The 17,716-nt window shown below is 40.2% G+C and overlaps 1 protein-coding gene across 3 annotated transcripts in view; it reads right to left on the bottom strand.

Annotated features, from left to right (window-relative positions):
- Window positions 1-17,716, bottom strand: part of clip1a (CAP-GLY domain containing linker protein 1a) — an 84,316-nt gene that overhangs the window by 11,863 nt on the left and 54,737 nt on the right. For 2 of the 3 annotated variants that reach the window (XM_084319710.1, XM_084319711.1), the window contains 9 exons: window positions 15,683-15,799; window positions 15,029-15,086; window positions 14,839-14,922; window positions 14,396-14,552; window positions 11,654-11,819; window positions 10,274-10,489; window positions 4,286-6,907; window positions 444-581; window positions 10-107 (listed from right to left, as the gene is read on the bottom strand). In XM_084319710.1, coding sequence (XP_084175836.1) covers window positions 10-107; window positions 444-581; window positions 4,286-6,907; window positions 10,274-10,489; window positions 11,654-11,819; window positions 14,396-14,552; window positions 14,839-14,922; window positions 15,029-15,086; window positions 15,683-15,799 — 3,656 coding nt within the window. The remainder of the gene's footprint in view (window positions 1-9; window positions 108-443; window positions 582-4,285; window positions 6,908-10,273; window positions 10,490-11,653; window positions 11,820-14,395; window positions 14,553-14,838; window positions 14,923-15,028; window positions 15,087-15,682; window positions 15,800-17,716) is intronic. The other variant, XM_084319712.1, reaches the window with a different exon arrangement.

Raw genomic sequence — 17,716 nt, 5'->3', positions numbered from 1 at the left:
CATACTCACATTTCTTGACACCGACTCTTGATTTCTGAGCCGAGTTGGTCTTTGGATACATTGAGTTCTTCTTGGTACTTGGAATTCTCTTGTTTCAAGGATTCCAGCTAAAATTATCGGAACACATAATTATTTTGTAGTTGTAAATATCTATGTATAATTTTATTTCAACCAAAAATGCTTAAACAATAATGTTAGTGATAGAAGGTTCATTTTGTGCAAAAATGGAAAGCTTGCCAATGTTCATGGGGCAGAATTATTACAAAGCAAGTATCAAAGATTCAATGCATCCCTCTTTCTCTTAGATATACAGCACAATCTAAAGATTGCCACCGACAACCAGTTTCTCTCCACACAGCCATTTCAAAACCGTCCATACTTTACAGAGGATTATATTTTCATGCACTTTAGTCAAAGAGAATAAGGTTGTCCTGCTCTCTTACCCGAGTGTCCGTCTCCAGATTAGCACTCTTGAGCTTCTCCAGCAAAGCCTGAGCTTCACTCTTCTCCTGCAGTAGACTTAACTTTTCTTTTGTCAGTTGTTCCAGGGCCTCGGAAGTCTTCCCAGAGGCCTCTGTAGCCTAGACAGCGAGAGAGGAGGTACAGTATGTGATGACCAGAACAATTCTGTCAAATGACCACAACGTTGTTCGAAGAAGAGGGACTTGGTTGAGGAAACCATTGTAGACCATTTGATGAAGTTCATCATACAATGCCTACATTAACCTCAACCAATTCAAGGTACCTCCAATTCTTGCCATTTGAATTAAAATCGCATGCATGCTTTGAAAGTTAGCTATCCAAACTATTGCAATAGATTGTGCCAATAGGGAGGTGTAGTGGTTAGTGGTTACGTCATTGTTGTTTCCGGCCGGTCCACCTCGCTTGAAATTGCAATGTATTTCCAATGGACACATTTCTAAATACCGTAATTCCTCTAATAGTAACCGGGTCTCAAATACAAGCCGGGTCTCTATTAATGGCCGGGTGCGCTCTTGAGCTAAGCAATTATAAGCCGGCCTCCTAATACAAGCCGGGTTACTAATATACTGAGCTGCATACTGAGCTAGTTACTTGATTTCACTTTGAAAACGTTAAAATGACCAGTGACCACCTGTAATTGCACTGTTTACTATTTCATACAGTACTTGGTTTCAATAAATAAACCCAGTACATTTTACTGGGTTCAAACTGACACAAAATGTTGATTTATTCATTATGATCCGTTTGAAAATTTGAAATATAGGCCTCCCTCTTATACAGACCTCCTCCTAATACAAGCCTGGTACCCGCTACAGTTGAAACAAATACAAGCCGGGGTTACTATTAGAGGAATTACGGTAGTCTCATTTAAAACAAATCAAGCATGAACATTGGCATGGTGTACCTTTCTGTGTGTATTCATCCACAATCTATAGCTCAACATGAAACAATTCGCAATTAATCGTAAAATAATAATAAATAATTACGAAAACATTTATTTTGTGCAACAATGCTTGCCAATGTTCATGAGGCAGAATTATTACAATAGCCGATAATACATTTTCCCAATGATAAATCCCTATACGAGTGGACCGCGCGGGAAACTAAAGTGACGTCAGACTACACATCCCTATAAAGGCTCATTTACCCCAATCTCAATGCAATGTCCAGATTTCTTTCAAGAACCAGGTGATACAAATTAGTTTAATATAAAGCATTCAAGGATTAATTGGCTAAAGGTGAACTAATAAGGAAATATCTCATATTGAACCCTGTGGCCTCAGAATGGATACCAACTATAAATACAATGCAACTAGGTTAGATAAGGGAAAATAGCATTGCTTTTAGAAGCAATCTGTGATGCATTTTCTCTACATTATACTGTATATCATTGTGAAATGAATTCTGAAACCAACGATTGGCGCCCCTTTCTATATATCATTTACCCTTCCTGCTACTCTTGATCCCTTTCTATACATCATTTACCCTTCCTGCTACTCTTGATCCCTTTCTACATATCATTTACCATTCCTGCTACTCTTGATCCATTTCTATACATCATTTACCATTCCTGCTACTCTTGATCCCTTTCTATACACCATTTACCCTTCCTGCTACTCTTGATCCCTTTCTATATATCATTTACCCTTCATGCTACTCTTGATCCATTTCTATACATCATTTACCCTTCCTGCTACTCTTGATCCCTTTCTATATATCATTTACCCTTCATGCTACTCTTGATCCCTTTCTATATATCATTTACCCTTCCTGCTACTCTTGATCCCTTTCTATATATCATTTACCCTTCCTGCTACTCTTGATCCCTTTCTATACATCATTTACCCTTCCTGCTACTCTTGATCCCTTTCTATATACCATTTACCCTTCCTGCTACTCTTGATCCATTTCTACATATAATTTACCCTTCCTGCTACTCTTGATCCCTTTCTATACATCATTTACCCTTCCTGCTACTCTTGATCCCTTTCTACATATAATGTACCCTTCCTGCTACTCTCCTGCTACTACTACCAGAAGGGACTTTGCAGGGAAATCAAGGCAGATAACTCCCAAACAGGACCAAATGAAACCCCACAGCTGATCATTTGGGCTGCCGTTTGGAAGTATCATCCCCCCCTTAGAAAAATAGAACGCATCAAAACTCATTTCACAATGATATATTACTGAGAAAATTCCACACATAGCATCCAGAAATTAAGACTGAAAGATAAGAATTTATTATCTTTAAGACTGAAAATGTATTAAAAAGGAACACTCAACATCTTTGGTAATACACTTATTTGCCATCTTCTCTAGAGTCAGACAAGAAGATACCAATTTCATCTCAGTGCATCCAGTACAGAGAGATCCGGTTGCATGCTAGCTTAGCTTAGTGCAAGAACTGGAAGCCGGGGGAATCTGTTAGCCTAGCCTACACTTTCCAACAACTCCAACAACTCAAACTGTCTTATTTACACTTTGTATCTTGTGTATTTGAAGAAATAATCATGTGAAAACAAGACATTGTAGTTTTCGAAGCAGAAAGCAGTTGGATACCATCATAGATCCATGCAAAAGGTATGGATTTTTACTATCGTAAAAGAATTAAGATATGCCAAATCACATTTTTATCTGTACTAGAAAACTATACCATCAAAAGTCTGAAAAAGATTGTGATTGATATTTTGGGCATATCTCCCATCACTGTTCTTGACCAACACCCCCTGGGCACAGTGATTGCATGCAGCATCTCAAAAGCCCCATCATAACTTCCATCAACAAAATGAAGGTGACTAGTTAACCTACAGAAAAATGACTGCTAATCATGGTTGACTTTGTAAGAGGAGGATGCGGATGATTACTTCTCGACAGACCAAGATCCAGAACCCTATCTATTTGAACCAGAATTTACAGAGGTACAGATTTGGAAGCCGAGCAGGCAAGGGAGGCTTAGCCAGTATACAACCTGGGAATGAGGAGAGAGCCAGAAGCCGTGGAAAATACACAAGATACATGTAAATAAGACAATTTGAGTTGTTGGAAGGTGCATTTCTTTTGATCTACTTTTTTCTCCCATTTTCTATTTTTCTCCCATCCCAATTTCGTATCGTCCAATTCTACCCTCCCGTCTCGAACGTTGTTAGGCCATGCCTCCCACAAGCCGGCTGCAATGTGGACTAAGCCTTACATCACGTGTCCCCTCCGGTACTCGAGGAAGCAGCAGTCGCATCTTTTCACCTGCACAGCGCAATCTCTCAGCGTCGGGGGTCTGCGTTTGGAAGGCACGCCGCCTCCGTCGCTTCCTGATTCTGCTGTGCAGGCGCACCAACCGACCTGTAGGAGTCGCTGTCCACAACGTCCGATCCCCACCCATCAGCTTCCCACCCCCTAATACTGCCAATTGTATTAGTATGAACGACCAGCCAAGCTGATAGCAATGCGGAGAGCTGGGCTCGAACCCAGCGTCTCCTGCATTGGTGGTGAGCGCCTTGCCCACTGCACCACCTAGTCGCCCTGCATTTCTTCACTTTTGATGGAGTTAAGCTAACAATAAATCTTATTGTGCAACTCCAGAGAATAGAAGCTAATCTTTAAGACCACGTTATAAGTCCACAGGAAACAACATGTAACATAATGGCTGGGAACTAGAGTCAATAAAGGTAGTGAATGGAAGATGAAAATTAGACATGAAAAAGAAAAGCAGAAGGGAGACAAACGAGAGGGGCATGCAGTGACAGGGATTACATATCACCAGCCATTCTAACGTGTGGGGCAGTGTCTATTGTTACTAGGGGAATACCTCAAGCTGCTTAGAGAGAGCATTTCTGAGCTGGGTCTCAAGCTGTGTGACTTGATGGGTGGCTTCATCCCTCTCAATAAGCAGGGCATCCATCTTAGCAGTCAGGTTTGCCATGCTGATGGACATTTCTCCCCTGTCCTTGGCAGAAGCAGATACCTCCTCCATGGCAGTCGTGCAACGTTTCTCTACGAGGTCCTTATCAGTTTGCAAGGCCTTGGCATCATCCTCTAGTCGTTTCTGGGTAGCTCGCAGCTTCTCTAGCTCCCCGAAGAGCTTTGAACGTTCCCCATCTCCACTCTCCTGACTATTGTGGAGCGAGGAAACCTCTTGCTTAAACTTGCACTGCACAGCTAAAAGATCCACCTTCTCCTTAGCCAGGGAGGTGATCTCTTTTCCCATCTCCTCAAGCTTAGATGACAGCTGTTTTTTATCTCCTGCCAACTGACTCTTCTCTTGCTCTATCTGCTTCAATTGTGCGCTCAAGGCCTCCACATCTGCAGTCGAAGCTTTCTTCTCCTCTCCAGCATTCTTAAGGCAAGCAGAAATCTCTACATTTTCCCGTGTCAGAATGGATAACTTGTTCTGTAGGGCCTCAATCTCTTTGGAGAGACCATCCTTGCTGGAGTCTATCTGCTTCAATTGTGCGCTCAAGGCCTCCACATCTGCAGTCGAAGCTTTCTTCTCCTCTCCAGCATTCTTAAGGCAAGCAGAAATCTCTACATTTTCCTGTGTCAGAATGGATAACTTGTTCTGTAGGGCCTCAATCTCTTTGGAGAGACTATCCTTGCTGGAGGTCACTTTGTTCCGTTCAACAGTTTCAGCCTGAAGCTTGGTCTCAAGAAGACTATTGGCCTCAGTCATCGCTTCTGTCTGACCCTTGAACTCCTGGATCTGTTGAAGCAGACTGGCTTTCTCTTTCTGCAAAGACTGTGTATTCTTGTCAGCCTCAATCTGCTGTGACTGCAGGAGGTCACAATATTTTGTTAGGCTCTCCATCTGTTGGACAAGTTCAAAACGAACGTGCTCAGCATCCATGTTTAGTTTACTGTGCTCTTCAGAAAGTTCAGTTTTGCCCTTTTCAAGAATATCAATGTCAGATTGATGCTTCTGTAGTTTTTTCTGTAAGTCAGACTTGTCTCGTTTCAGTGAAGTCCTCTCAGCTTCAACTTCATCTTTTTTCCGTTTCGATTCCTCCAGCATTGCTGTAATGTTGGAGTTTTCTTGAATAAGGTCAGCATTTGCCTTGGCAGAGCTGTCCAACTGGTCCTTTGTGGTACGGATGTCACTAGCTAGCTTGTCTCGCTCTTGAGCAAGAGCGGTTTTCTCAGATATTGCTTTTGTGTGCTTCTCTTCTACCTCACCCTTCTCCTGGATCAAACGCTCATTCTCCATCTTTTGCTGCTCTAATCTCGATTCTAAAGTCATTTTCTCCTTGCGTAAAGCATGTAGAGTCTTCTCAGTTTCAGAATTCTGGAGGTGAAGTGCTTCCTTCTCCTGCTCAAAAGAGAAAGACACTCCTTTAACATTATCTTTGGATTCAGACAACTGCTCTGTTGAGACATGAAGCTTCTCCTTCAATTCCTCCCTTTCCTTAAGAAGCTCTTCCTTCTCAGAAGAGACCTTTCTTTGGGTCGTAAGCAAGTCCTCTTTTTCTTGCAAAAGCTGATGCCTTTCACAGTCGGTAACCTGACTGCTTGTTTTGAATTCCTCAAGCATCTTAGACATGCTAAGTTTTGAGGTTTGAAGCTCTTCACAATCACGTACAGACTTCTCAAGATCCTTCTTGTTGGCATTAAGTTGATTCTTGAGTTCTGCATTGATTGCCTCAAGGTTTTCCTTGTCCAAAATGGCTGTACTGATTCGAGTGGACATCTCAACCTTGTCTTTTGTCAATGCCTCTGTCTGGGCTTGTAGTTGGGTATTCTTCATTGTGAGATCTTCTTTTTCCAAGTTAAAAGTTTGAAATTTTGACTGCAACTCAGCATTCTTAGCATCAAGAGATTTCTTTGCATTTCTGGCAGCATCTCTCTCCAAAACTAGAGTGTCCCTCTCAGAGGTCAGCTTCAACCTGCTTTGATCGAGCTCCTCCTCAAGTCTGTTCCTCTCTTTGCAGGAATTTTCTAATTCCTCTACGAGTTTCTTCCTCTTAGCCTCAAGCTGTTGGATGGCCTGTTGATTCTTCAAGAGTATATCGTTCTTCTCTGTGTTTTCCTTTTGAAGCTCATCAATTTGGGTTTGGTGCTCATCTTCAGAATGTTTTAGGTTTTTGTTTTCACTCTGTACTTCCTGAAGAACCGCTTTGAGCTTTTCCAACTCATTGGACAATGAAACTCGCTCTGCCTCCAATAGCTTATCGTGGGCTAGTAGTTCCTCTCGACCCTTTGAAAGCTTGTCTCTTGTCTTCAACAGGTCTTCATTTTTGAGTGAAAGCTCTTGGCGACTAACCTCAAGGGCAGAGAGTTTGACCTGTACATCGGAAAACTGCTTCTCAAGTCCCCCTTTCTGAGCCTTGACATCCTCACTTTCTTTAGACATACACTCCAGAGCTAGTTTCTGATTCTCAAGGTTTTTGGACAACTGTTCAACATCCTGCTTGGAAGAGTCAAGCTCAGCAGACAGACACTGGGGAAATAAAAGTTCAAAGAAAAAAAAGGGGAAGGGTATATAGAGGGGTAAAATAAGATGAATCCCAAAAAAATCTAAGCGAATATGAACAAAGATAATATGCAAATGGAAGGTTAAGCTGCTAAAGCATAGAAAACAATGGAAGATGATACCACACAGCCGACACCACTTTCAAGCGATATTTCCATTAATTTGAACATTTTCACTTAAGCACATATACCTTCACACTGGGATAATGCATTTAAAAAAGGATATTAGGTGTTGGGTCATAGTTAATAAAGAATGTATTCTGGGTATTAGGCCATGAATTAATTACCCTATTGTAAAGCTGAGCGATATGGGGGAGACAATATGCTTAGATATGGAAAATTAATTAATTAATTAGATAATCCACTCAATGTTCATAATATTGAACTGCAAGGTAATGGGAAGTGAGATACAGCATCAAAATTAACTGTATTTTCAATTAACAGTCAAATATTGCAGAAATAGTTTCATGAACATTTTCATTTAATATTTACTTTGTATTATTAATTAAGAATATAAGGAATGTGTATCGCAATATATACAAAAATATATAACACAGACAATAGATATTGGTATATTGCCTAGCCATACCCCATTAGTAAGCATTTAAACAAACGGACTACTAGCTAGCTATATGCTACACCGTCTTAAAAATCTGACCCTGCATAAAGAAAATCTAATATTATTAGGACACATGTTGCCATAATTTGGATATGTATTACGATATAATTTTTAGGCTAGGTTTTCAAAATGAAGCCAATGAATGGAGAGTCAGAGAAAAAAAAACTGAACACAGTAGATGATCCTTATATGTAGGTAAGTATGCTTAAAAGTAAAAATGTTGCACCCCAGTGAAATATCCTGTTAAAACCCCAGAAGCATTGCGAGTATACAACTAAAGCTCTGGTGACATGGTGTGAGATTTGAGAAAATGCAGCTAAATGAATACATGTTCATGATCAGTTATAGATATGATGTATGGCTGATCTGATCTAATGAAAAAATCGTTTGATGTAGCTAAACTTTGAATTCCAATTGGTGCATCACCAAAACTCAAATCATAAGCCAATAACAAAAAAAGATACATGTTTATTTTCTCCTTTTTCACACCAACACCAAGCGTTATTTGAAACATTCCCCAAAAACATAGCTTCATCACTTGTACTGCTGCATTCAAAGCAGCCCCCAACACTGTTCAACATGTAGCTAAAGTAAATATTCAGGGCTGTACGCTAAGCTTTTTCACTAGGGGCACAGAATATTTTTTAGGGGCACATTTTTAAATAACAATTTTACCATTATAGTGCAAAAAAATATGTTCCTCCTGCCTCATTACTGTGGTCCTTTTATTTAACATTTAAGTGTGTTTGTTTTCAGGTTTGTATCTTTTATAATGAACCAACTGAGAAAGTGTGTAAATCACTAATAGAACAAGAACAACAAACTGTGTGTGTGTGCGCACGCTTGTAGTGCTCCTTGAATGAGATCACCACAACACACACACCATTGCATTAATCAGGAGGACAAGAAACTCTGCATACCTTTGTTTCACAATGAAAATTGCTTTATAAATTAAATGAATTATTATTATTGTAAATAACCCCATGAAAGGTTTATTATTTTTATGGGTAATTACCCGCTTCATATCAATGTGTTGGGCCGTTTATAGAGATCTATGCCAATTAATGTTTATGTATATCCGGAACTTTTTTTTATAAGAATTGAGAGGCCTACTACGGTATGTGTATATGTGACCTTTATTTTGAAAACCGTGTTGCAACGCAACCTTGTTTGCGCTTTTGACAGTGAAATGTTCAGCCCAACTTAGCTCGAAGGAAAGACTCTAATCAAAAAGGTTTAATGGACCTGTATGAGGCCATAGCTCTTACGGTGGGACTTTATAGAAGAGGAATGTAATACTATGCAAAACGAGACATAAACAGTGATTTTACCAGCAGTAAGTTGCAAGCCACTTTCATACAGGGAACCGTGACAATTATTAGTATTATCTTATTTGCATATTGTCTCATTATTAGATAGATAGGTTGATACTTTATTGATCCCCGGAGGGAAATTTAAGTGGACAGTATTTAAGTATTGAAAAACGTCCTAATAGTGGGCGACTCACCTAATGCATGGCTGAACTGAACGTTATAAGTGTCCGTGTCCCCGTCAATCATCACTGCCAGATCCGACTTAATTTCACCGGCTATGGTCTCTTATCTCTCCACATCGGACGTGGTTGTCATAAGATGGACTGATATCCGCTCCGTTCTTCTTGCAGAGCAAAATTAGCGGCTTAAACTTATTGAAAGGAAGTTCTTCTTTGACGATGCAACATTCAGTTTCGATTAGATTGTTCGCTAGGAATTATGGGATTTGGTGTTGGATGTATGGACTCTACGCAGACGGGACATGGTAGTTGTAGTCTATCGTGCGATTAAATACCAAGTAGACTAGCGTGGCCCAGATTCACTTCACACGCAAATCTTTTTTTCCACACAGGCTATCGCAGTAAGTTCATTCATTGCCGACAGATTTTTTCATAGCACCGTGACATTATGTCGCACTGTACAGCCCTGGTTGTAGGCTAATGTTTTACAATTTTTTTTTATCCAATTTGTATGGATTAATTTAGGAGTGAAATGCGAATGAAGGGTTGAAATCACTACTCGCAAGATTGCCCCCAAATATTATTTTCCACTCGCACGGGCCAAATTAAGCGGCAATTTGCGATAATCTCGTCGCAGTGTACAGCCCTGATATTACGAAATTTGTTGTTATCCTATGTGAAAGGATCTGAGGAGCCCACCTGAAAGATCAATTCGACAAGACGCATAAAACATACCACACACACACACCCTGTAGTATACTGATCAACAGCATCATTGGATTTATAGTAAATAGGGGTGGGGTTACAAAATGCTGAACAATATTTTTAAATCATACATTTAGTCAGCTGTGCTTTTCCTGCTCATAAAAAAATATGAAAATCGCACTTCAATAATTTAATGTACAGCAGCAGCTTCAGCAAACTGAATGACCACTGCTCTCTTAAATTTGCCCAAAACGTTTTAATCTTAATTTAGTCTAGTCACTGTTGATTCAATTACATGGCAACTCGTTTTGTTCTCATTTTGTAAATTTATTTATTAAAATTAAAATAGTTTGTCGAGATTTTTTTGGCTGTAATTTTCTTCAAAAGAATCAACACTGGTAACGCTAATCATACACTGAGGCATAACGGAATATTTTCACATTAAAACCAGTCACTTGTGATTCAAATGAACAATATGCTACTCTGCGCATGGGGGGGGGGGGGGGGGGGGGGCTCACCTGGACCTGCTCTTTATATGGCTGCAGCTCAGAAACCAACTTCTCCAACTGCTGGGTTCTGTCCCTGGAGGAGGCGAGGTCCTGCTTCAACCCATCAGCCTGAGCCTGCCGCTCCTGGAGCTCCTTGGTGTGGAGCTCAGAGGACTGGGACGAGGCCTCCTCCTGAGCAACCTGCAGCTCCTTAACTAGGGTCTCACCTTGCTGCACATTCTTCTCCTACACAACATAAAATTAAAAACAAAAACCAATAATGACCATTAGCAAAATAATGGCCCGACATAGCAATCCACAAATCTAACTGGCTTTCATGCACTACTTCCTCCGTCTAGGTTTTAAAAGTCTTGTTTTCTTGTGGTAATTTGCTGAAGAAGATTGTTAATTTTGAACGTCGGACATCAACACACTAAAGTCAAATTTAGCAAACAGTAGATAATCTACTTGCTTGGAGGAGACATGGGGTTGATGGATACGTATATGTATTTATACAGTGACTCATTCATTTGAAGGAGAACTCCAGTGTGAGTGAATGTTTACCAAATTTTCCCAGAGTCGCCGTCACTCATTGTAAAATTCGGATAAAGCATTATCATCATCATGCGATTCATATCTCTACCTTCCATGAGCCATTCACCTCCAAATGATATCAAAATCTAATTTCAGAGATAACAAACCTAATGTAGTGGAGTAATCCATGGATGGGATTTGTGTGTCAAAATGTTTGCCTTATACAGTAGACAGGTTTCCTGTTTGTAATCATACTCTGTTCGAGACAATCAGCAATACCCGCTGAATCGTGTGACGAAGTTGGCCCCAAACTGTGCTGAGCAGCTGTGCTAAAAAGGTAAGCGGTTCCAAGGAGAAACCATGGTACTCCCATGACAAAAGGTTGTTTCAAATCAAAAGGGCTGGATGCCATTTTGCCAAATCAGCATGGCTGCGAGTGACTAGGTTGGGCATGGATTTATTGTTTAGATCACTAACATGGCTAACAAATGCAAATATATTGTAGTCTGCCCCATTGTTCGGACCAGGATTATGTTCCTTTTTGCCCCTTTGATGGCCATGCACAGAGTCTGACGTGGTTGGGGAAACACATTTATGAGGCATTAAAAAGCTATTGTTTTGTCAAAGAAAAATAGTTCCAAGAGAGAAACAATGCACATATTATTCTCCTCACTGGATGGACACGGAACGGAACAGAACTTTCTTATAATACTTAGACGTGTATGCCTTACCAATAAGGTTGTAACAATACATACATTTTCTAGGGAAGAGAACGGGAGAAGGAGAATCATTGATGGTTTTAAATCTCGATACACTGTACATACTTTTTTTATTTTCTCGATTCTGTGCCGAGATTGTTACAAGCCTACTACTTACTAAGTTAGCCATCTTCTCCCGAAGGCTGCTCATCTGAGACTGATGCTCATCTCTCATCTTTTTCAACTCCTGGTCATTGCTGGACAGTTGTTGCTGGTGTTGTTCTTTTAAGTGTGCCACCTGCTCCTTCTCCTCCGTCAGTTGGTTCTGCAACTCTTCACGCCTCCTAAAAACAACAGGAAAGAGAAGTAGTATAAGATAAGTACAATATTTATTCTATGTCAGGTGGGACATGAGAAAACAGAACATGATAGAAATTCAGCAAGATATCTGTACATTAATCAGGGTTCTCCCAGGGACAGTATGACAAGGTGCCAACTGGGGCATCACCTACAGTATTAAATTATATGACTGATCCGTCTTGACTGATGTGATTAAGATTGACGGTAATTTTCTCAAGGTGGTGCTGGATATTAACAATGTGAATAGGACTACTGTTACAATGTTTACCGTAACAAAAGAACCATGATTAACATCATCATCATTTATTTATTCGTACATGGAATTACCACAGTCCAACAGTACATATTAATATAATCCACCAAATCCCATGGCCGAAAGGAGCAGGAAGAAAAATGCTTATATATACCTGCCCCTACACACATACAGCACACCGATACTTATTGCGTAAAACCAAACAGAATATACCCATTTTGCAAACGGGTATATCAACATCAACACAACTAAATTAAATCAACATAAATAAACCCATTTTGTGTATCTATCAGTCAAACTACATATTTAGGTTCATTCATTTATACACACACACGTATCTATACATTTATATAATGTATTATTCTATATTATACTTCTATATTTATACTACACCATATTGGTATACAGTATTATACAATATTTTAATATATTATTATTCTATGTTACGCTGCTATATACTATATTACTATACTCATACTAGCCTATACTGCAATGCTATGCTATGTTACCCTGTTATGCTAAACTGCAATATTATACTAAACTGTGCTATACTGTCTATTTATCTTTTCTTTGTACAACCTTTTGAAGTGAAATATATTAGTAGAACTCTTTTCATCATTCTGCAAGGAGTTCCATAGTTTGATACCTATAACTGAGGTGCCTTTGTTTTAAGGTGGTTCGTGCAAATTGGTGCTTAACACTTTGGCTGCCATGGGTTAAATTCATTATCAACCGTAGGTTGCCGGCTCTATTTGTCTATAGAGAAAGTCCCCTTCTTTGCAGGGCTATAACTTTTTAAATTCTATTGCTACATTGCCATTATTAGGGCCCATTCAAAGTCCTATATGTATTGTTCATTGTGTAGCAACGTTAAACTTTTTCATTCACATATTCATAGTAAAGTATGGTCTAATGTATAAGTATGTTTTCATCTCTTTCTGCAGCTTTCTCCAGAACGTGATCTATAGCCCCAAATACATTATATTGATGATGCAATACAGTTTTATGGCAATCAGCGCGATATAAAAAATTCCAACTAGACGTACTTCTAGAAGTTACTACACGTCATCTGATGTTGACCGGATGGGCTAGGGGGCGTTTATAATTCCGTGGGCAGCGTTATACCAATCATCTAATGTGGGTCAAATGTTGATAATAGCAGTTAGTATCGAAGACGGTAACTTTACACGCTAAAACTCACCCCAGTCTCCGCGCGCCGTTGGGCGATCATCGTAGAGTAGAAATTTTATCATTATGGGATGTAGATTTACCCGGTCCATCTCCAGCTTGTATAATGGTATATACGTCCAAATCATGTTGTTTATCGAGTTATTGGCAATCGATCGCTATGTAGTGTGACGAGCCAGAGTCCCGGGACATGTACCGAGTGCCCGGAAGTAATACGGCCGTCCAGCACAACCTCTACGGCACTTCCTGTTAAGCGATTGCGCCGATCGGCCACCAGATGGCGCTCCTGAACCGCCAGAGAGCTCAGTGGGTCCTCCTGGTGGATCTCAGGCCAGCGGAGGGGACATATGAATCCGATCCCAGATTTTTGAAATATTGATATCAAAGACGCTGTAAAGCGTCTTCGGCAACTTGAGCATGGCCGGGAATGACGTGTTTAAGCGTTTCCCGGCACCCAAAGTGTTAATATTGGGTTAAAAAATAGCAGTGTTAAAATAATTGTGGGTTAATGCGTTAATAAAGCTTTAACTTTGACAGCCTTAGTTATTACACATTCTTACACATACATGTATGTTGAACATCTGAGGTAACAAAGGAAAAAAGCCAAAAGCACTTACTCCTCAGACATTCTTTGACAATTTTACAGCCCAAAATACAAAAAAGATCCAGGCGGAATAGGTAACAAAGGGTTGAAGAAATATTGTCTGAACTGTCAGATGCAAACTGGCTGTGTGACATAACTGAGCATCTCGCTCAATTGAATAAGAAGCTGTAGGGACGCAAACAAGTCCCACCAAAAACTTGACCAATATAGTTGTGAACTGAGACAACCCTTATTTTGTTATTTTTGAGTACAGTTACAGTTGTGTGTTCATGCAGACACATAATAGCAATTTCATTACGAATTGAAAATGGGGGAACCCTGATGTAAACAAGTCGAAAGTCTTTCTCTGGTCTGCATCCCCTTAACAATTGTGTGTATTGAGCCGTACTGTATTGTACCCATTCTGCAATCTGTCAATAAAGTTTTCAATCAATCAATCAAACTTGTTTATGCATGTCCAAGTGCATCAGCAACTAATTACTTATTTGTGCAGTGTGGAAAGCATAGTACAGTACCTCTCCTTCTGCTTGAGGTCATCATTCATTTTGGTCAGCTGTAATGAACTATCACCCGATGACTTCATCATGTCAGATATATCACTTTCCAGCTTGGCCTTGTCCTTCGTTAGCTGATCAACCTTCTCATCCCCAGCTGTTAGCTTCCTTTCCAGCCCTGAGTGAGGATCAAACACAATGTAGTTATGCATTGTACTCTACACAGTAATAAAATAAAAATAAATATCTTTTCTCTGTGTTACAAAGACATCGAAACCCCAAATCATAATTTTGCATTTAGTTACATATCTGTACTTTATATTTACATTTCAGGTATTGGAGCAGATGCCTTATTCAGAGCAACATAAACCGAGGGCACTTGTAACCATACTCGCATTTAGACAAACCTTATGATACTGCAATACTCGGTAACACTAGTACACAGTACTAGCCAGTGTTCTGACCTGCAAGTTGACTTCTAAGAGCTGCCGATTCTGTGGAAAGAGATGTGCATTGCTCCTCCTTTTTACCAAGCATCTCAAGAAATTCTGAAAAAGTAAATTGTAAAAATACCGGTAGTTAAGATTATAAAGAAACTAAAAACTAACCCTGCAAAATAAATGGTTTTCCATTTCTAATGTTCTAATCTTTTACCTTGCATAGTCCGTGATGATTTAGTCTGTTCCTCTGTGCTTTCAGACAACTTTTGCTTCTGTGAGGAAGAGAATCATAACAAAACAGTTGCGTATAGCTTTATACAGGCTGTGGTTTCTACACAGCAGATTTCATTTTCAATAGTGCACGTTCAAAAGAAATACAGGGCTCACATTTTAGGGCATACAGCACATACTTGGACTGGACCACAATCAAAACACCTCCCACTGCTTTTAAACGCATTCCCATAATGTCCTGGGATCAGAAGACTGACCACCCTCAGTTATCATATGAGGGGGTTCAAAAAGACCACCAGACTGTGGACCATGAAAGACGAGAGCTTCTTGAAACTAATACTTGTAACAATAAAGAGGGTGCTTTTTGGGAGGCAGTATAAATATTCCTCATGTTTTAGTGGAAAAATATAGATTAAAGACAGATTGGTTTAACCCTTTCACTACCACACTACAGAAGGTTAACCCTTTCACTACAGACGGGTAACCAGGGGTTAAAAAGGGTGAACTACCCGATGACACCAAAATGTATCAAATGTTTTTTATAATAAAGTTTTATATAAAACTTAAAAGGAATCCCCAGCACTTAGGAATTCGGCAATGTGGCACATCAAGACCAACGTCAATTCCTGAGACTCACCAGGCCACCTAGCCCCTGCTCCAGGGAGGCCTTGTCCCGCTGTACAGAGGTCAGACTCTGTTTTAAGGACTGGACCTCCTGCTGTCGGCCCTCCAACTCTGAGGTCAACTCACTGACCTACAGTACAGGTCATGGGAGAACAATACCATGGGCATAGAGGGGAAAGCAAAAACACAAAAAAGAAAAGAAAAGAGAAAAGACAATACAAGATGTAAACAAAAGTCCTAACAAAAACATAAATTAAATAAAAAATGCTAAATGGGAGCTGGGGCTTGCCCTAGAACATGCCACACAAAACTGACATAAGACATATGTGACGTACGTGGGTTGGTCATTATCATTATTACTGTATTTGGAAGACCATGTGAACATCAGATTAGTATAATTAGTGTTATGTTATGTTTTGTATGTGTGTGTGTGTGAACATGAGAGCTGATGCTGTCTCTTCTCTTCCTGTCAGGTGCTGCCCGTCCCTACACTGAAGAGTGCTGATTGCCTAATGAGTGACAGCTGAGGGCAATCACTTCGAGAGGGACGGGTGGACAAGTAGCTGACAGGACACACACGTCGGGGCGCCTCACTGTGTCATTTTGCCAGTGACCAAGTGGAGTGAGGTTGCCTCTGCTTGCCACTATTGTGTGGGATTATCATTGTGCTAGTTTATACCAATTGCCACTGTGTATGGACTATTGATTATGTGCTGCCTGCGTGGACCAAACCCTGTGTGGGGTATGTATATTGTTGGCCATTTTAGATTCATCCTACACTGTGAGCTACATGGTTAGAGTGGGGTTTTCTTTTTTCCCAGATTGCCAACCACGTGGCAGGTGGTTGTGTGGTTAGTGTTTGTTTGTATTATATGTATATCTTGTTTGTCCTCCCTTACCTTTTCCCCTGTGCACCATGGAGGAGGTTTAAATCCCTACCTCCATTTAAATACATAATTTACTATTTGGAAAACGTCTTGTGTTGTGTCTTTTTTACCTACCTGGGACATTGTTTTGAAAGCATTTACTGAGAGAGGCTGCTTTTGCTCATGTGCAGCCAGCTCCAGTCATTATTCTGTGTGGTCCTTAGACCTTCGTACATGACACATAGAAGATATGGAGACACTTTTGATCAATTATTCAAGGCAGATTTAGATAGATGGCCCCCCTTACCCCTCTCCTGGCTAGGTAGGATAGCTCTTATTAAAATTAATCTTCTCCGTAGATTGCTATATCCTCTGCAGATGATCCCTGTACTGTTGACAAATAAGGTTCAAGGTGCTGGAAGGCTGGCTAAGCTCTTTCAGCTGGAATGGGAAGAAGCCATTTGAAAATGGCCAAACTACAAATGGCTGGCATTGATGGTGGTTTGGATCTGCCTAATTATCAGCTAGCAGCACACCTTAGGGTGTTTGCTGGCTGGCTTAAAATCAGATCCGTCTTCAATTTGGCTTGACATCGAATCTTCACAGTCCATGTCCCCTCTTTGGAATTGATTATTTATCAAAGATTTTAAGTTTGTTAGAACCCCATCACGCTATGTTCAATCAAGGCCTGGAGGTCTATCGGTCAGGTTGAGGGCCGAGCTAAATTAACATCTCCTCTTGTAGGTAACCCTGACTTTAAGCCAGGTCATATGGATGGTGGCTTCAAGGTTTGGCATATGCAGGGCATAACCAAGCATGGAGATCTATTTGATGGCCAGACCTTGCTGTCCTTTGTGCAGCTGCAGCAGCGTTATGGCTTACTAAAATCAGAAAATTCAAATATTTACAAATCAGACAGTTTTATCACTAAAGACACCTCACTGTTAACCAATGGCTCTGCCTCACAGATAGACAGGGTCCTCTTCCTACAACTTTCCAAAAAACAAATTTAAATGTTTTATAATACACTGAATCTCAACTCATCTCTATTCTCCCTTGCTACCAAGCAGTCCTGGGAGAAGGATGTAACTTCGGTATCTCTATCGATGATGAGGACTGGCAGGAAATGTGGACCTATGCTAAAAGAAAATCTGTTTGTAACCGTAATAAATCTATTCAAT

This window comes from Notolepis coatsorum, assembly GCF_963971535.1.
Source record: "Notolepis coatsorum genome assembly, chromosome: 1".
NCBI lineage: Eukaryota > Metazoa > Chordata > Actinopteri > Aulopiformes > Paralepididae > Notolepis > Notolepis coatsorum.
The sequence above is the reverse complement of the archived record's forward strand: the minus strand, read 5'-3'. Positions and strand labels throughout refer to the sequence as shown.